This window comes from Cheilinus undulatus, linkage group 15 (genome assembly GCF_018320785.1).
Source record: "Cheilinus undulatus linkage group 15, ASM1832078v1, whole genome shotgun sequence".
NCBI classification, from domain to species: Eukaryota; Metazoa; Chordata; class Actinopteri; order Labriformes; family Labridae; genus Cheilinus; species Cheilinus undulatus.
The window spans coordinates 13,618,830-13,637,810 of NC_054879.1; the positions used below are offsets into that span (position 1 = coordinate 13,618,830).

The 18,981-nt window shown below is 38.6% G+C and overlaps 1 protein-coding gene across 1 annotated transcript in view; it reads right to left on the reverse strand.

The window, feature by feature from the left end:
- Positions 1-239: 239 nt before the first annotated feature.
- hecw2a (HECT, C2 and WW domain containing E3 ubiquitin protein ligase 2a) overlaps positions 240-18,981 on the reverse strand; it is a 78,140-nt gene continuing 59,398 nt past the window's right edge. The window contains exons 25-30 of the mRNA XM_041806445.1: positions 18,035-18,164; positions 15,804-15,950; positions 11,292-11,406; positions 8,291-8,376; positions 7,093-7,205; positions 240-3,949 (exon numbers count right to left, since the gene is read on the reverse strand). Coding sequence (XP_041662379.1) covers positions 3,838-3,949; positions 7,093-7,205; positions 8,291-8,376; positions 11,292-11,406; positions 15,804-15,950; positions 18,035-18,164 — 703 coding nt within the window. The 3' untranslated portion in view covers positions 240-3,837. The remainder of the gene's footprint in view (positions 3,950-7,092; positions 7,206-8,290; positions 8,377-11,291; positions 11,407-15,803; positions 15,951-18,034; positions 18,165-18,981) is intronic.

Here is an 18,981-nt window from a genome sequence, read left to right on the forward strand (position 1 = left end):
CTCCCAGAGCTAAAACTAAGTGACTGAAGCACCTATTTCCTACACCCTGCTCCCATGAGTGCAACACCTGGGCTACGACAGTGTTAGGTAAGCATAAGGACACATGCCTCAAGTGAGCGCCACAACCAAAGTGACACAACTTGACCAGCTCCCTCACCCCTTTTTCTGAATGGATAGCGATATCCTCATGCAAAAAAAGCTAGTAAGGACAGTGTGTTGCACTATTTCAGCATGCAATATCGAGCTAGTACACAACGCCATCTAGGGGTTTCTGCCCCAGCACAGCTCACAGAGCTAACAGAGGAGATCCCGCATGCAGTATTGGACTGGGAGAGGGGGGGCTGGGATAGGAAAGTCTGCCTTCACTTGCTGCATCACATGAGAGGCTCTCTGTCTCTATCTCAGCCCCTGTGGTCTAACTCCAACAGGACTCTGTACAGTAGGTGTAATCTTGCATGCACCCCATAGAAAACAAGTATGTGTATTAGTGTGTGTATTTGTGTGTGTTTGTGTGTGTGGGCTTGGGTCGTGCAATTAGAGAAATGTTTTTTATCACATGCTTTCAAGACAAATCTATTGTCTGGCATGGACTTGTATGCCAAAATTTCTCAGGTAGATTATCCACTGAGCCCTAAAGGCTGCTTCTTGTTCCATAAAACATCACATTTAATACCTGGACAGGCTATTCAGGAAGGAGAAAGTCCCCAGTTCACTGCTTTGAATGTGCCATAGTAGTAAAAAAAATCACATTACTGCCCCCTGCTGTTCATATCTCTTAAGTAATTTAACAACAGCCCCTTAAAGGTACAGTGTGTAGTATTTAGCCTGAAAGCATTTAGAGGAACAAACCTAGTAAAAAAAAAAAAAAAAAAAAAAAAAAAAAAAGACACAATATTTAAAGTGGGCCCATTTTAATGAGTTAGATACTATGCCTAAGTACTCATTAAACATTGCAGATACTGTACTCTTTGTCATTTTAAAGCATGATGTTAGCCTCTTGTTATGTTAGTTTGTGGTCATAATTGGAGCTACGTCTGCAGTTTGGTGATATTTTAACTTAAATGAGGATGACACAAGTAGAGAAGAATAAAAACTATTCACTGATAAGTTGTCAAGAAGAGGGATAAAGAAAAGCTGATGAAAATTAAACAATCTTTCAAAATAATTTAAGAAAAGTACTCATATTTGTAGTTAGTATTGGTTAGTAAACAAATGTATTTGTACTTGGTCTGGAAAGATGTGGTACTAACGCAACCCTAATTTACATTCAGAAAGTATCCAGACGCCCTTCACTTTTTCAATGCTGTTATGTTGCAGCTGATGATGAAATTAATGCTGCACTGAAAGTTCCCAAAAGGCACAGTGGCCTCCATAATTTTCAAATGGAAGAACTTTGCCACAACCAGGAGTCTTCAAAGAGCTGGTCTCCAAGATTATAACAGTTCTGGAATTGTAGATTTTAGTTTTAGTTATTCAGTTATCTTGTGTGGAGTTGGGACAAAGATCCAGAAGGACAACCATCACTGCAGCCCTCCAGTGATCTGGGATTTATGATGGAGAGGTTAGATGATAGTCTCTCCTCAGTGCAAAACACATGAAAGCCTGTTTGAAGTTTCAGTTTGCATACAAACCCCATGTAAAAGCCAAGCCCAGATCAGTGAGACCTGCAATGATGGTTATCATCTCTGGAGCACCGCTAGAGTGACCACTGAGTTCTTGGTTACCTCTTAGTAGGCTTAGTAGGCCTCCCTTGATTGCTCAGTTTGGCCATGTGACCAGCTTGTGGAAGAATACTGGTTGTGCTAAACTTCTTCCAACTGAGAACTATGGAGGCCACTGTGCTGTTGGTAAACTTCACTGCTGCAGAAAAGTTCTTGTAGCTTTGTAGCAATCCTGTCCCTGAGCACTGCCAGTAGTTCATTTGACTTAATGGCTTCGTTTTGGTGTAAAAATAAAAAAAGACCAATGTAATCATTTACAAAATTCACAGTGTAAATGTGAATACTCTACTTTGAATTTTTGGCATTTATGCCTTTCAAAAAAAAGATTTCCATTTCCCATTTATCTGCAATGAAATGTCCTGCAACTAGCTGTCTGTGACTTGATGAACTGAATTGCAGGCAACAGCATCAGACCACTTGATTCAAGCTGTGATGGCTTGGTAAAGACAGCTGCAACTGTTGTTGCTGTACAGCAATGTTTTCAAATGGTCTCATTGTGTAGTGAATCTTTGGTCTGAACCGGACATTAGATGATGCTAATATTCCCAACTTTACACACTGTACCTTTAAGTTATACCATCTTTGATTTGTGAGAAACATGTATCTGGCCAAACTTTTTCAAGGACATAAAACAACTTCCCATTTGAAATTTCACTTCATGGTCAGGAAAGAGGCACTAAAAAAGGTCCCGCCAATGCACCTTAAACTTGCAGCCTGGGAGACACCAGGCTTGTGTCCCTTCAGCATTTTCACAAGGCCTGATCACGACTGAAGAGCGTCCTCATTCCTCAAGCAACAGTGTCGCTTTTGATTCCTACCCCTCCACTTCAAATCTCCTCTTCTTAGGGTCTTCCTTAGTCGCTCCAGGTTCATACATTCAGTCACTTATTTGGTACATTCATCACTTTCATGGGGTGGGAGGCGATTAGATCAGCGAGAGGGACGCTGCGTGTCAGAGTTATGAGTGGACGTAATCTGTCAGTGTGAGAAAATGTCTCTATTGCTCAGGATGGATGTGAGGAACTGTTTGAAAGACAGGAACCCTGCACTTTTGTTTAAATGTATTTGTATTCTGTGGAGAAATTGCACTGTAAGAAAGTGCAATCACAGCATCAAGGCTAATGCTGCTACACTGTATGTATGTGTTTGAGTATATGACACTGGCTATTGAGTCAATGCAGAAACATGGCTGTGTATAAGATGTGTCTTAAGAGCTCTGATGTTGTGTAACAGTCCTGACCTGAACCTGCCGTCATTATCATAATGGGTTGATAACACTATCCATAAATATTACTGATGGGTATTTTTGTACAATTACCCCACTATTTTGGGAATCAAAAATGTGAAAAAAGTGTATTTTCTCTCTTAAAACATCTCTGTTGTATGTATTTTGTTTATGTTTATCTATGTGAGTGTGCATTTTTGCAAACTAGTGTATCCCCTTTCACACTTTCAGGCAAATAGGACCAGCCATAATCTAAAAGTCACATCTAAATGTCATTTCTTTCCATTCCAGTAAAAAATATAAGTGGAAACACCAGTTTGCATCATTAAAGAAAAGAACATGTTTGTGTGTGTTTTGTGCAAAGGTGATCAGTTTAAGTGTGTTATAGTTCATAATGATGCAGCCCCGGTGCAGAGAGGACACAGTTTAGAGGTCCAGAGAGGGAGAAGGGAGCTTAGTGGATTTTAAGCAGCTGTCTCTGAGGTGCAGTTTGGAGGAGGAGAAGGAGGGCGGTGCTAGAAATCCAGTAAACAAGGCCATTAACTGAAGAGATAAAGCACACATGTGGTTGATGAACAAAGGTAACCATGAAAACAAGAAATTGTACTACAGAGATTTTCAACCGTCCTCTGATTCTCTGCCTTTCTTCCAAGCCGTGCTCACATCATCTGCGTCTCTTTGATATGTGAGAGAAAGGTAGAGAATCAATTGAAGCGTGCATGCTGAGTGACAAAAAGCCGGTCTAAAAACACAGCAGAGTTATCCGTAGAAGGGGTTAGTTGCCTTTTGAGGATTTAAGTTTTTATTTTCCAGGTCACTCCTCAGCAAGAACGGTGGATTTCCAGATTGTTCTGTCTCCAAAGGTAAACCTGTGTGAAAGCTGATTTGGTGTTACTCCAAACCAAATGTGCTCGTCTCCTCCACAGCGGTGACCAGCTTCTCGTAGAGCATGGAGAAGGAGGGGTAAGGTGGGAGGTCCAAGCGATTAAAGCATGTGTGAGCCCTATGGAGACACACAAATACAAGAAAAAAGAAGAGCAACAGATAAATGACATATAAATGATAAACGGCATGATGTAAAGAGGCAGTCTATTTTTTAGATATTTTCTTACTATATAATTTCCATGCAGCTTCTGTGCTTGCTCTCTCTAGCTCCATGCTTCCATCTTGTTGAGTTTGCAATCCTGGTTGCTACCAGTGGAAGTTGATCACTCAGCTAATGCTAAGATTTATAGATGTTAAGTAAAGACCAACATCCTGCCACTGATTGGTGCAGAGCTGTACCATCCAACTCTTTTATTTTACCCAGGTTTACCATGACTAACATTTCTATTTGTACGAACTGCCATAAAAATAAGTTTCCCCAATGAGGGTTCAATACAACTTGCCTCGTCTAAATTTGATGGGTTTAGAATGTGACATAAACGTATTTTTACCATAAGTTTACTATAATAATATGCAAACCTAATTTAAACCTATTTACACCTTAGAGTCTTGATAAAACAACCACCTAGATGGAGCAAACAACATATATTTAATGTATTTTTTGCATTTGTTGAATAAATGGGGATTTCCTAATTAGATTAGATAACTAGAGCAAGGTTAACCTTGCAAAGCAGATGGACTGGTCAGATTCCATGTCTGTCATCAGGCAAATCCATCTTCATTCCATTAGGTTAATTGGTGACTCTAAATTGGCCGTAGGTGTGAATGTGAGTGTGCCTGGTTGTCTGTCTCTGTATGTCAGCTCTGCAATTGACTAGCGACCAGTCCAGGGTGTACCCCCCCCCTCGCCCGATGACAGCGGGGATAGGCTCCAGCCCCCCAGCGACCCGGAACGGAATAAGCGGTATAGAAAATGGATGGGTAGATGGATGGAATTAGCAGATGGTAATTTAAAAATAGCACAAAATAAAATATTTTTTTGCTCAAGCAAATCAATCTTTTTGTAGCCTACTGTGCACACTAAACCCTGGTTTACACTTCTGCTCTATATCTACATCCTTGCAATACAGTCATTATCTATGCTGATGTGAGCACTAAATTCTTGTGTATACAGGTGCATCTCAATAAATTAGAATACATCAAAACGTTGTATTTCAGTAATTTAATTCAAAAAGTTAAACATATAGAAACCTAAAATTCAGTATCTCAGATAATTATAATGCTACTTAAAACCAATAAAAAAAGGATTTTTAACAGAAATGTTGAACTACTGAAAAGTATGAACATGTACAGCACTCAATACTTGGTCAGGGCTTCTTTTACAAGGATTACTGCAGCAATGCAGCGTGGAATGGAGGCGATCTTATGAGTTGTTGGGTCTGGTGTCTCACATTTTCCTCTTGACAATATCCCATAGATTCTCTGTGGGGCTTAGGTCTGGGGAGTTTGCTGGCCAATCAAACACAGGGATACCATGGTCCATAAACCAGGTATTGGCACTTTTGGCAGTGAGCGAAGTCCTGCTGGAAAATGAAATCAACATCTCCATAAAGCTGGTCAGCAGAGGGAAGCAAGAAGTGCTCTAAAACTTCCTGGTAGACAGCTGTGCTGACCTTGGACCTGATAAAACACAGTGGACCAACACCAGCAGATGACATGGCTCCCCAAACCATCACTGACTTCAGAAAACTTATACTGGACCTCAAGCACCTTGGATTCTGTGCCTCTCCTCTCTTCCTCCAGACTCTGGGACCTTGATTTCAAAACGAAATGCACAATTTACTTTCGTCGAAAAAGATGACTTTTGTGGAATTTTTCCAGTCCTTTTTGCACTTGGCACAGTTAAGACACCTTTGATGCTGTCTCTGGTTCAAGAGTGGCTTGTCACAAGGAATGCAACATCTGTAGTCCATGTCCTGGATCCGTCTGTGTGTGGTGGCTCTTGATGCACTGACTCTAGCTGCAGCCACTCCTTGTGAAGCTCCCCCAAATTCTTGAATGGGCTTCCTTTCACAATCTTCTCAAGGCTGTTGCCATCCTTGTTGCTTGTGAACCTTTTCTCTGTCAAATTATTTCCCTTCCATTCAACTTTCCATTTATGTGCTTGGATACAACACTCTGTGAACAGCCAGCTTCCTTTGCAATGACCTTTTGTTTCTTACCCTTCTTGCACAGGGTGTCAATGATCTGGACATCTGTCAAGCCAGCAGTCTTCCCCCTGATTGTTTAGGCTACTGGTCCAGACTGAAAGACCATTTAAAGGCTCTGAAAACCTTTGCAGGTGTTTTGAGTTAAATAGCTGATAACAGTGTGACACCATTAGTTTCTAATAATTAACTTTTTAAAAATATTATAATTTTCTAAGATACTAAATTTGGGGTTTTCATTATCTGTAAGCTATAATCATCAAATTTAATAGAAATAAACACTTGAAATATATAAGTATGTGTGCAATGAATCTATTTTATATATGAGTTTCATTTTTTGAATTGAATTCCTTAACTTTCTGACAATATTCTAATTTAGTGAGATGCACCGGTAGGTGTGTCTGTGTCCATTTGCAATACTTTGTGCAGTGTGCTTTGGGCAGTAAACATTTTTGCCAGTTCCTGGCTTGGATCTGGTATATTTCGAATAATGGTTGATTATACTGCAGTAATTGCAAAGAAGAAAAGAAAGGAGACATTAAAAGAGATGAAAAGTACGGCCACTGAATCAGTCAAGGCAGAGGAAGGAGAGAATTTTTGCACTCATTTGATCACTGGAAGAGACATAAATGAGGAAATGCATGTTTGATATTTGAATGCCAGCAAGTGGATTTGACTAACTGGTAGTCGTCTGCAGCCAGACGGGCAGTCTCCCCATGCAATCCAGAGGATCAGTCACAGGGTTTTAGTCTAAGCTGTTTCAATGCATAGTTACATTTTTGAGGAAGTGTGTGTGGGCTATGAGTGCAGGCCTCTATATAGGGTTCAGGGCTACACTGACGACCAGCATATGCTATGGCATATAAATTAGACTTAAGGCGTTATTTTCAACAGTTTAATTCTTTTCAACTACTGGCTTATAAAAATGTAGGATAAACAAGTGGTCCAACATCTTGGAGAAACCAGACAATCAACCAGCTTTCCAACTTTACACCAGATACATTTTTCCTGTCTTGAAGGTCTACATACTGGTCTGATGACACATTAATCCTACCTGGGTAAAGAGGTGATTTTCCCCCACTTCTCCACACAGAATCTTCTGGGTCCATTACTGCCCCGTAAAGAGGCAAACCCCTCGTAGGGAATACTGGAGGTGCCCGTCACAAACTGAAGAGAAGAGAAATACAAAAATGGCCAAATGTTTGAAAGCAGCTACACTTAAACACTGGCCCACTTAAGACAAACACTTAAGGCCTTAACAACATATCTGAAAATTCTTCAGAATTGGCACATGCATTTTTAATGTGTCACTGAGTATAAAGTTAAAGCTTTAAGGAAGAAAGCACTAAAGCAGCAGTTTTGCCTTACACTTCACCTATTCAGGCAAATGTGCCTGGTCAAAGTATATCCTATTTTAAGTGCTTTTTTGCCACTATTCATCTTTAGATTGTGATTTTAATGTCTGACTAGATTTCTGAAAATGTTTCCAGCGGATAAAAACATTCTTGATACAGGGAGATGTTTATTTCCCCAGAAACAGTGGTTAAACCTCCATCTCCCATCATAAACACTAGACTCCATTTCCAAATGATAGAGTTTATTTCACAACAGAGGAGATTGCTCTTCTTCTGCTTCCTTGACTTATTTGTTTCCATTTTTGTGACTTTTAAACTCCACACAATGATTGCTTAACCTGTAACCACAGAAAGGCAACGGATCAATGCAGTAGTAGACCAGCTCCTCCTCTGATCTGTGAGGTAAAAATCAGGTTTTAAATCACCAAGCTTGTCAATGGAATTGGGAGCTTTCAAAAGAGTTGTGAAATGCATCTTTCTATAACAATTTAGTTGATTTATTTAGAGAGCAGTAGATGAAGTAACAAGCTAGGCATTTAATGGCAAAAACAAGCATCTTAAGTCAAAGTTTTTCAGTCAGGTTCACTCATATCTAGAGATTATATTGCAGTCATTATATCTGTGTGGCAGCTGATGGTTGAGTCAACCAACTGGATTGAACTTTCTATTTCTTATTTAGGACTGAAAGATGTGAATGTGGACCCAGGTTTTAAAACCCCAGAATGTGATCAACTTAGATTTACTTACTTCAGTGAAAAAGGACACTGCAATAGTATGGCTACATAATAGATTAAAGTAACTCTCTGCAGTGTAAATCATGACTGCAGCAGTGCCTGCAGTTCCTTGTTCCTCCACATGGGGGCAGTCTGTGTGCATGTGGTCACCCACGTGCCATACCTGCAGCAGTCTCAGCCTCTGCTCATTGTTGAACCTCTCCACAGCTGCCCAGAACCAGCGAATCACTATGTGGTTGTCATGGTAACCTGAGGGGAGATAGATGATGATGGTGCATGAGTCAGATGAATTACAAATAAGGCCTCCGTCCCCTCTGTTCGTCTCTGCCCCTCCCGTCTCACTCACATCTCCTCTGTGATTTTTGAATGGGCTCCGCTCTTTAATGTTTAATGGTTGGAGCCGTTTGGTCCGTCTCAGTCGATTCGTCTATTAAAAGAGCCTCGCAGTGAGTCAGAGCCGATTGTCAGATAGAGTTCTCGTCTTACTTGCTGCTGGCGGCTTCTCAACTGGGATTGGCCAGACCTTTAAAAAGCCTTTTAATGTGATCTCTTATAAATGGTTTGGACACCAGCGCTTTCATGCTTGTACTGAACATAATATCTATTACAATAATTAAAAAGCCAACCTCCCCAATGACTCAATACTCATTATAAAGTGCATCACAGCAGAGACAAATACAGTTGTTAAATAAGGAATGAAATAAATATTAAAGAATCTTGATCGATTGTTTAATGGGTATTTTTAATAAATACAGCAATAATCAGAGGGATTAATACAGGTAAATTAAACTTCTGAGTTTAATAAAAACAGATCAGACTTGATTCAATTGATTACAATCATAACATCTAGATCCGTAGACTGAATCAAAACAGATAAAGTTCATTGTATTTTACATTCTTTCCTCCTATTATGAACCATCTTAACTTCACTCATGCTATATTTAGGTTTGTCTGTTGTCTACCCCTCCTGGATGGATGTAGCTACATTTTTCGTTTCCTATTTCAAATCTGTATTTCCTGCAAATATTCAAATTGAAATGTATGCTTGAATAAATCAATAATATTTCTATGATACATTTTGGACCTGATAGTGTGTAACATGACTGCCCACCACTTTCCAACAAGACGTGCTGTTAGAGGATGTTTTATTTTACCGAAAGGAAAAACAACATCAACTGAATGTTCACTAACATACAGGGCAACATAGGAATGGAATTTACTCTGCAAGCTCTGTCACAAAGTGCATTTAAGAAAAAACTAATCATTGTAATCTGTGGTTCTGCAGTTTGCCTTTTTAGTCAACATTATTCTATTTAGATTTTCTAATTATCTTCTACCTACAACTCTGAGAAACTCCTTATTAGTGTAAAAGCAAAGTGAAAAACCACCTTTTAAGTCTGAATTTTAACCAAACTGTATTTTATCTTGTGTAGTTTGTTGCTACTTCCCCTGTCTTCTTGCTTAGCTCTGTTTTCTGTTTTCTTTTTCTCTTTGCGGTTCTTTTTAATGGGGAATGTCGGCACAAGGAATAGTCATTTTTTGTGGCAATTCTGAATCATGTGCTTGGGAAGTGCCAGTACCTGAAGCTTGCGTTTACAGAGCCTGAGGTCTGTTAAAGGTGACAATGCAGTTTGGGCTGTATGTGGTGGTGTAGGTAAATTAAAGTTTGTATGTGTGTTGGCATGGTTGGCGGTGACAGCTAGCACGGTGTGGAGATGACTCTAGGACCCAAGAAATCCCTGTTCAGCCCTCTGGAGTTGTTGTGGAACTAGGTGAACGAAACACTGTAGGGCCCATGTATTACCTGTTTACTTCAAATCAAACTGGTAAAGTTGTTTATTTTATATATTCACTCACCAGTTGCATTATCAGATACATCTGCTCAGCTGTGCTAAAAAAAAAGTCCTTTTAAGCAGTTTTATTCCTGGTGGTAGCTACCACATTGTTTCAGAATAAAACTGCTTGTAAGGATGTTTTTTGAGTGCTGACTCCTTAGTTTTGTAAGTCTTTTTTTGTCGTGCACCTTAAAAAGTTCATTGTTGAAGCGTGCTCCTTTTTGTGTAAGGTTTTTTGCTCATTCAGTCAAATGTTCAATCAGCCAATCAAATGGCAGCAAATAATGCATTTAGGGGGCAACTAATTATTACACCCTGGTAGCTTTTGTGAAATAATTTTGTTGCTGTGTCTAAAGTAAAATAATTAAAAATAGAGCTAGGATGATTGGAAAAGCTGTGATGAAATACTTGTGTAATACTTGGGAAAAACTGACATTTTTGATTACAATCAAAAATTTTGTCCTCATCTTTAACATTATGGTGTCTGTCACATCTTTACGGGCCAATCATAGGAACCATACACGTGATGTAGCTGCTATCGAGGAATAACGCAAACCATGGCAACTGTAGACATGTCAGTACATGACTTTTGTCGTTTTTGAAAAGAAAACAACTCACTGCTGTTCTTTGTTCTTCTTTTAACACAGAAATGTCGTCATGTTCTGATAAAACTGGTGCTTTAGCAGCATCCACGCTAACCTCTTCTGCTGTAATTGCACCGGCCTCTTGTTGCTGCTTGCTTATGTCACGACTCTGCCGCACCTGAGAGTACTGCCCCTCATCGCTGATTGGTCCTATCACTTTCTAACCTGGCCCAAACGGTTCAGACGGGAGCTTAACAAGATGGATTCGCCAGTGAAAAATAAGGAAATGGGCGTATCCATCTGCTTTGCAAGGTTACTCTAGAACCTTTTTTTTAAAACCTTCTCTATTCAGGCACCCAAAGCACCATTGTTGGACAAACAAACAGCTATAATGTGACAAAAGGTTATCGTCTTTACATGAAATCCTTGTGGAAAAATGTCCAACGTCTGTTTACCTGATTGATAGGAAGACCTACTAGGCAATAATCTCAAATAAAGTTAGCATAAAGAAAACTTTTTGTCCCCTCTTCTATTCCCAGAGAAGCAGTGAAAGCAGTCTTGCAGTGAAATTTGGTTGCTGAAGTTGCACCCTGAAGTTGTGAATGAGTTTGTCACTTGAACATGAGCCAGTGTTTCCATTTGACTTTGCTGAGTTTTGTCTCACCTTGCTGTCAGCTTGCCATGAACACTTTTCATCTACATCTCGGCTCTGTTGGCTCAATGCTTCCCTGCAGCTTCTACATACCTCCCCTGTACTCTGTGTTGTTCCTCCAGTCTGCCAGGTCGATCTCTGCAGTGCCTGCAATCACCAGCTCCAACTCCCTGGCATCAAAGACGGACACCAGGCGCACATCCACCACCTAACAAACACAGACACAACGTCAACTCATGATACAGCCTGTTCTTCAGATTGTTTGAAAAATTCAAGAGCCCTGAGAGAAAAGAGCTGTAATGACTTCTTACAGTGGAGAAACAAAGCTACATGGATGGCAGAAGGATAAACATTACCATTGGAGAAGTCTGCATCAGTTTGCTTGAAGCTAATGTTAGATTTTATTTTCTTGTTGGACAAATCAAGCCTTTGTAACTTACATATACACAAATGTAAGGCACAAAGCCTTGGCAATCTGTCCTCCTTTGAGGCAAAACACTTCAGGGTTTGCATCGGTTATAAAACACAGAATAAAAAGCAGAATATGAGCACGAGTCCAGATTTTAGTCTAGTTTGGTCCACTTTAAGTTAAGATTCATCCTCTAACAGTAATACATTGGATAGATTTTTCTCCCTCACACAAGTATTTCAGAGGAGTATGCTCACACTTGTACCTGTCATTATCCTGAGATTTAACAGACCACTCCAGACATTCTCTTAAGCAGCGAGTCCTTAAATTCAAATCCACACTCTGCTGTGCCTCAGCTTCTTAAATAAATAATGACATACTTTAAATTCCTGTTTTCTTCTCTGACTACCATTCTTTTTAGACCCTAATCTCCATTATTACTGTAAATGGTAAATCTACTTGAGCTTATACAGTGTTTTTCCAGTTGTCTGACACGCAAAGCCCTTTAAAACCGTAGGTCAAACTAACCCACTCTCATCTAATAACTGAGTTAGATGTGTAAAGTCATGCGCATTCATACTCCACTGATACAGCAGTGGGAACATTTAGACATCAACCCACCCACTGAGCCCCAGCTGGTACATTTTTTTATAAATCCTACCTGACATGAGATAGATGCCATACTTAGATGTTAAATATGTAAACAAACTTCCATGACGAATGAAAAACTCATATTTTCATATTGCTAGGGAATGTCAAACCAGTCACTGGTGAACTTGAATGTGTCTCTTGACAGTTGTGTCCTTAATTTTGTTGCTTCATCACAATTAAAAGGTGTACTTGGGGTGGGATTCAAGCTAGTTCCATTGTAATTCAACAATTAAAAAAAAAAAAAACTTCCTTTGGTCTGACTCTGACAAGAACCACATTAGCATTAAAGGTCACAGATTGTGAAAAAAAAACTTTTTCAGTCTTTTCTTGTTTGCTCTGACTGCCGACTGTTACTCAGGCCCTCTGAGGACAGAGGATACACCAATCAAAGAGGTGGAGGTAAAGCAAGACCCTGCCCAGTGACAACAGGAGGGACATTTCTGATAGGATTAATTACTGTTCTCCCTCACAATTTCTTCCCAAGACAGAGTGGAAAGTCGGACAATTGTTGAGACATTTCCTAATTACCTTGTTAAAAACTAGCTTTGTTGTCAAGGAAAAGGAACCTGACAGATTAAGTCTTGAAAAAACAATGAAACTTACTAGCCATCACAAGAAACCCTAAAAACTGTACAGATGTTCTGTATGTCCACTTATTTCCATATATTTTTTTCTGGAACAATTTTTTGTTAAAAATAAGAACATCAAATCATCATTTCCTTCAAAAAGCCAAATAATATTAAATTTGACGTGAGTTAAAATAATTATAATTAGATGTTTTCTAAAGTTGCATAGCTTTATTTTAATCTACCAATTATTAGGAATGGGAATTGAAAACCAGTTCCAGTTTAGAACCAGTTACAATTTGGTTCCATCCATCGGCATTGTTTCAGTGTTAATTTCGTCAACTAAAACTATGACTAAAACAATCACTAAAACTAGAAAAGCACTTGGAGAGCGCAGACCTCCGCTATTAGCCACATCACCCAATAGTAAAGAATCCTTTAAAAAAAAATCCTGGATCCAGACGGTGATCTGGATCAGTCCCAAAATCTAATCAGTTCTTCCTTATGCCATTTGTGACAATTCCTGAAAATTTCATCAAAATCTGTCCATAGCTTTTAGAGTTATGTTACTAACAAACAAACTAACAAACCTGTCGATCACATAACCTCCTTGGCGGAGGTAACTATAAGTCGACAGCCTTTTTTACCATGACAAAAACTAGACTTAAACTAACAAAAATAGATCTGTGATGACTGAAACTGACAAAAAATAAGTTTAGTTTTCGTGATGATGACTAAAACTAGACTAAAATGTAATTTAGTTTTCGACGGACATTCAAAATCTGTGATATTTTTCCACTGTGGGTTAATCTGTCAAAAAACAATGCTGCTGTAGCTATTCTGCCTCTCAGCTGTAGAAAGCAGGAACCCCAGGTTTGGCAGAGTGCATAGAACACACTACCATGGTTTGATACCAGATTTAGGCAAGAAAATAAATGCTTGGACTAAAAGTAAAGACTAAAATGTGAGGACTTTTTATGGACTAAAACTAAACTAAAATGTTTTGAGTTTTCATCGACTAAAACTAGACTAAAATTAAAAAGGATAGAAATGGCTAAAATGTGACTAAAGACTAAGACTAAGACTAACATTAAAAATAGCTGCCAAAATGAACACTGCATTGTTTACATTTAGCCTTTACAGTTCCCTTTTCAATGCTTTCTTCCCGATGAGAGAATATTTTCAATCGACAGTAAATCTGACCAATCAGATTTCTCCTCTTACTGAGTGGGCTTTGTTAGCTTTGACTATGTGATAACCTGTGTTCCCTGTGAGGGGCACAAATGAAAAGCTCGTGTAAATTAAGTCAAACAGGCTAGTTAATATTTTTGAGCTGCAGGCTACCTTATACCATGGAAAAGGACGAAGCAGTGAATTTATATCAACAGAAGAATCAAGGGTCAATTCTTGGAATAAATTTTTCATGAAGAGTTGGGGTTATTTTGTAAAAGAAGGTGTATGTGTGCGATTAAAGTGGAGCAGAAAATAGCGGTTTTGGGAAGCATGAAATTGCACATGATGCTTGTGAACTTGACAGTCACTGTTTTATAAAAGCGCTTATTTGTAAAAACATTATTGTAACGAGCTGCTAATATGTCATTTTACTGAGTTAGAGATTAGTTTTTATCCTTTTTCTGAATAACTGGCCGCTGTGCAAATCTTACAGTATTATTTATGAACTGTTTGAACTGTTTTTCTTGTGGTAGGTTTCAAAAAGCCATGGCTGCTGTTCACTGTTTGCTTAACCTGGCTGTGTGCACATTGCTGTGTTGTGTTGTTGGTCTTGTGCGGTAGGGTGGAGTGGCAAGTCATTTGTTTGCACCCCAGGTTGTTGCTCTGACGAAGTTTGCACACAGTTTGTGTGATGATGTGATTGCATTAAAAGATTTATACTGCTTATGAAATCAGCTGTTTATTGTTTGAGTCTAAAGCATCTCATTAATCTGTTTTTGTAAACTAAGAATTTGTTGCTGTGCTGTGGGAGGACAGCTAAGGTTGGCTAGCATCACTAGCACCAAACATTGTTAATGTTTCCACCAATTTTACAACGTTTTTAGTTATTTCTTGTTTTCCTCATCGGCCTTATGTATCTTTGTCTTTATAGTTAAACTAATGGAAAGTTTAGAAAGGTATAAAATCCATTTATAGTAAATTCAATTTAATTTTGGAGTATTTTAAACTGTTTCAAAAGGAAATGAGCTCTGCGACAAAAGATTTTGTCTATCTAGTATCAATAACCAAGGAGGGTGGAGCCCTGTCCAGCCTTAATTTTGAAAATGACTTTTATCCAGAAAAATTATCTTTCTTTTTCCTCATGAAGAAATCATAGGCATTCAAACAAACTTACTTTTTTTATTTTGTGCTATGTACAGTCCAGTGCATTTCATATTTAATTCTAGACTAATTTGGTCACAGAAGTCTGTTTGTGGTCAGGTTATGAAGACAGATGTTCTGCAGACTCAGATATGAGGGTAGAGGGCAGTGCTCTCTCGTACTAACACTGTTAACGCTAAGTTATCTCTGAAATCTTTTTAATTGATTGTTTTCAATTCCGTTGCCTTCGCTCTTTCCACGGTGATAAATATGCTAACAGAAAAGAGCAAAGATCAAACACAGATGTCTGATGAAGAGCCAATATATCAAGATGTAGTTCAATGGAAATCAATTTTGTTTTGTCACTTGCTCTTTTGTCTTAATTGATTCTGCTATTTTCAGCCTTCCTTGTCCAAACTTCATCACCATCTGCATTTGAAAATGCCAGATGTGTGTGGAAGTGAGGTTAGAATGATGGGCCTGAGAAAAAAAGAGAATCCTCTATATTTTATTCAGTGACGCACGTAGACTGCGTCACTGGTATTGATCAACGGTCCTGTCAGAGAGTATATAATAGCTATTATGTGCTCTAAAGGAGAAATTCCTCTTGGCTGTCCTTATAAGAGGTTCCTGTAGCCTTATTCATGCTGATGATGAATGCTGTACCTCGTAGAAGCCTCTGACTAGGCTCTCCGTCTGCTGGGCCACTCCTCTCTCTATACGCCACTTCACCATGCGCTCGATGTACTCCTTCTTGTTCTTCTCTGAGACGGGGATACCAGCCCCGCCTGGCTTCAGCTCTCTCTCTGTGATCTATAGATAGAGACACAGAAACTTGATTATCAAGGAGAAGTTTTATCTGGAATCATGGGCGGGTTGTATAGATTGAGGTACAAAAAGTTGTTGGGTTTTCTCCAGGAAAAGTAAGATGTTATTAAATATTTCTGTCTTTAACTTGCAGAAAAATGAAGATGCTTCTCTGCTTCAGTGCTGCCTGAGCAGTCATTTCCTTTTTTTAAAATTTGGTTAAATTAAATAATAACTTAAAACAAACTTAAAAACAACTTGTGTGCATCAAAAAACATTTGTATACTTACGTTTTTGCATGTCATTTTGCTTTCCACATTTACATAGAAGGACAGTATTTTTGTTCATTAAGAAATCTCTTAGCAATCTGTTTTTGCTCATCACCAGAATGAAAGAAAAAGGTGCAAACTGTCTCTCTTTACAATGACAACAGGCAGTTTCTGTGCATCTATGCAGCTCTTTTTGTACCATCTGTTTTCCCCATGTGGAGTTTGTTATTCTAGTCAACATTACATTAGTTGAGCTTTCAAGCTGCAGTGAGTGAAGTACTAACACACATTTCCATAGTTGTGATGCCCAACTCTGCTGGCATTTTTCCTCAATTGAGAGGTCTTTTCAATCAAACCAGCACCCCACAAGGTTTTTTAAGTTAACAGTATACCCGTTTTCTTTAAGTACAAAGTTCTGACCCAATTAGAGAGAAGAGCTGTTAACCAGAGGTATTGCCAGCCTGCTCTTTGCCACTGTATTTCTTAGAATGTTTTGAGCAGTAAAATGGCTGCTTGCAATACACAATTCATCATTAAAATTAATATTTTATCAGATTGTGTAAAATGTGTTACAGTGATAGTGATATAGTAATGGCGCATTCTGCATTTTCTACTGCTTTTTGGTCAAACAACTATTCAGCCAACTTTTTACATGAATTATAGCTATTAAAAGTTTATTCTAGGGTGTTTTTACACTCAGCTTGTTTGTGCTGATCCAAACAACAAACCGGTTTGTTACATTGTTGCATGATTACAAGTGTGGTCTATGTTTACTTGGGGACATTTACAAGCGTACCAAAATGTGTGACGTGCAATGGCAATGCCCACTAACTGGTTATGAATTTCTTGCAGTAGACAGATGTATATTCAAAGTATACAAGTATGCAACTTCACAACTTTGATGTGAGATAAATACAGCTAAGTCACAACCTCAGAAGTTAACTTTTCTTCATCAACAGTGGCATAATAGTTTTGATCTACTGCCCTCCTGATAACCTGTTGTTTGTGCCACAAGATGAGATGCAATGTTGATGTAGTGATGATTTACGACTGTATCGCGAGTCTGTGCATTGTGTTGATTTTTGAGGTGGCAGTTCTTGCATGTTTTTATGGTTGTTTGAGGCAATCTGCTCTACGTGGATTCATGCGGTAGCACTGAATATAGACCTGGAGTGTGTCTTAGGCAGAGCACAACGGAGTGGCGCTTCTGGAATGCACTGGTGACGGACTGCACACATGCAGTAGGATTGCAAAAGATTAATTTAAAATGGAGTGATTCGCTCCTCAGTGTGCTTGCACAGTAGAGTATGCAGAAATGGCAGATGGATTTCAGTTTGTTTTAACAGAACATAATTAGGTAAATCCTAATATATATCTATGAACTCTTTTGTTAACATTTTTTCTTGTTGAAACCAATTTAGATCCATAAAACTACCAATTTGATCCATTTAAAAGATTCATCTGTAGCAGAGGTAGATTAGCAGGTCTTGTGTTATGTAAGGTAAAGCAGATAAATTAGTAAAGGTGACTGGTACTTTATGAGATGGAAATGTAAAGGATTTTTTGTTAAAACAATCTTGTCACAAAGAGCTTGATCTGTGTAGGAATCATTCCTTTGATGTATTTCATAATAACACTCTCAGCCTTTCAGTGGAGTAAAAAGGTGGTTTTCCATTAAGGTAGTTTGACTGAGTACATCAGAGATAAGGTTACAGTCTCCTACTAAGGAGACCTTTCAGAGCATTGCCAAAATAATTAAAAATCAATGCACCAGGCTTTAGCTACAAATCTATCATATCTATCTCAGTGAACCTCACACACCTGTCCAAAGACCTCCTCGTTGACCGTGAAGGTAAGGTCCAGCATGTCCTCGATGTCGTTGTCCTTCATCCACTGCAGGCTCTGGTGGAACTCCTCGTCCAGGAACTCCAGGTCGCTCAGGTCACATGGGCTGCATGAGCACAGGCAGAGGTTACACAGAGCATACAGAGAGGTCAACAAGGTATTGATGAATCACCCTGCTCATAAAGCATGGCTGATTGTAAGAGGGGAGGTTAAAGGTTAGTTACCCCATGTACAACAGCATGGGAGAGCAAAAGGCAGTAAAATGTAACACACAGCTTGATACATGGCAGGAAAATATGTTAGTTGAAATTTATTATGTATCAGGAAAAACCCACAAGATACAGCAGGTCACCATAAGGACAGTTAGATGCTTATAAAGGCAGAAGGCAAAACAAAGAGGATTTTTGATTCTAGATATTTTTTGAATCAGTAAATAGTTTGATCATATAAGTATTGGTATAACATTTTTAGTTTTCAAATATCTTCCTAAATAAACCTGATATCTTACGGTTTTTGTTGGTGAAGTCTACCTTATTTAATGGCTTGTGTGTTGCTGCTGCATTTTTTTTTCTGCTTTTTATCCATCAATACACCTTAGACCTTCTGTTTTCCTTTACTTATTTTATCTATTTTTTTCTTTTTTCTTATGTTTTTATCCTTATTTTGTTTTGATTTCCTGTAATGTGATGGCATCCTCTGCTTTGCAATAAGTTATTACTTTCACTGCCTTTCAACACATCCCTTTTGTATTTGTCTTTTGTATTTGTTTTGTTTATTGCATTTTTTCTGTTTACAGTTTATTTGTGCTTTTGTTTGAATATAGTAGACTACTCTCTGTTTTGCCTGATTGTTCATGAAAAATGTAATTTCTGAGTTCTTGTCTTTACTTTGTCTGTTAACCTTGTAGAAATGTGTTTTTATGG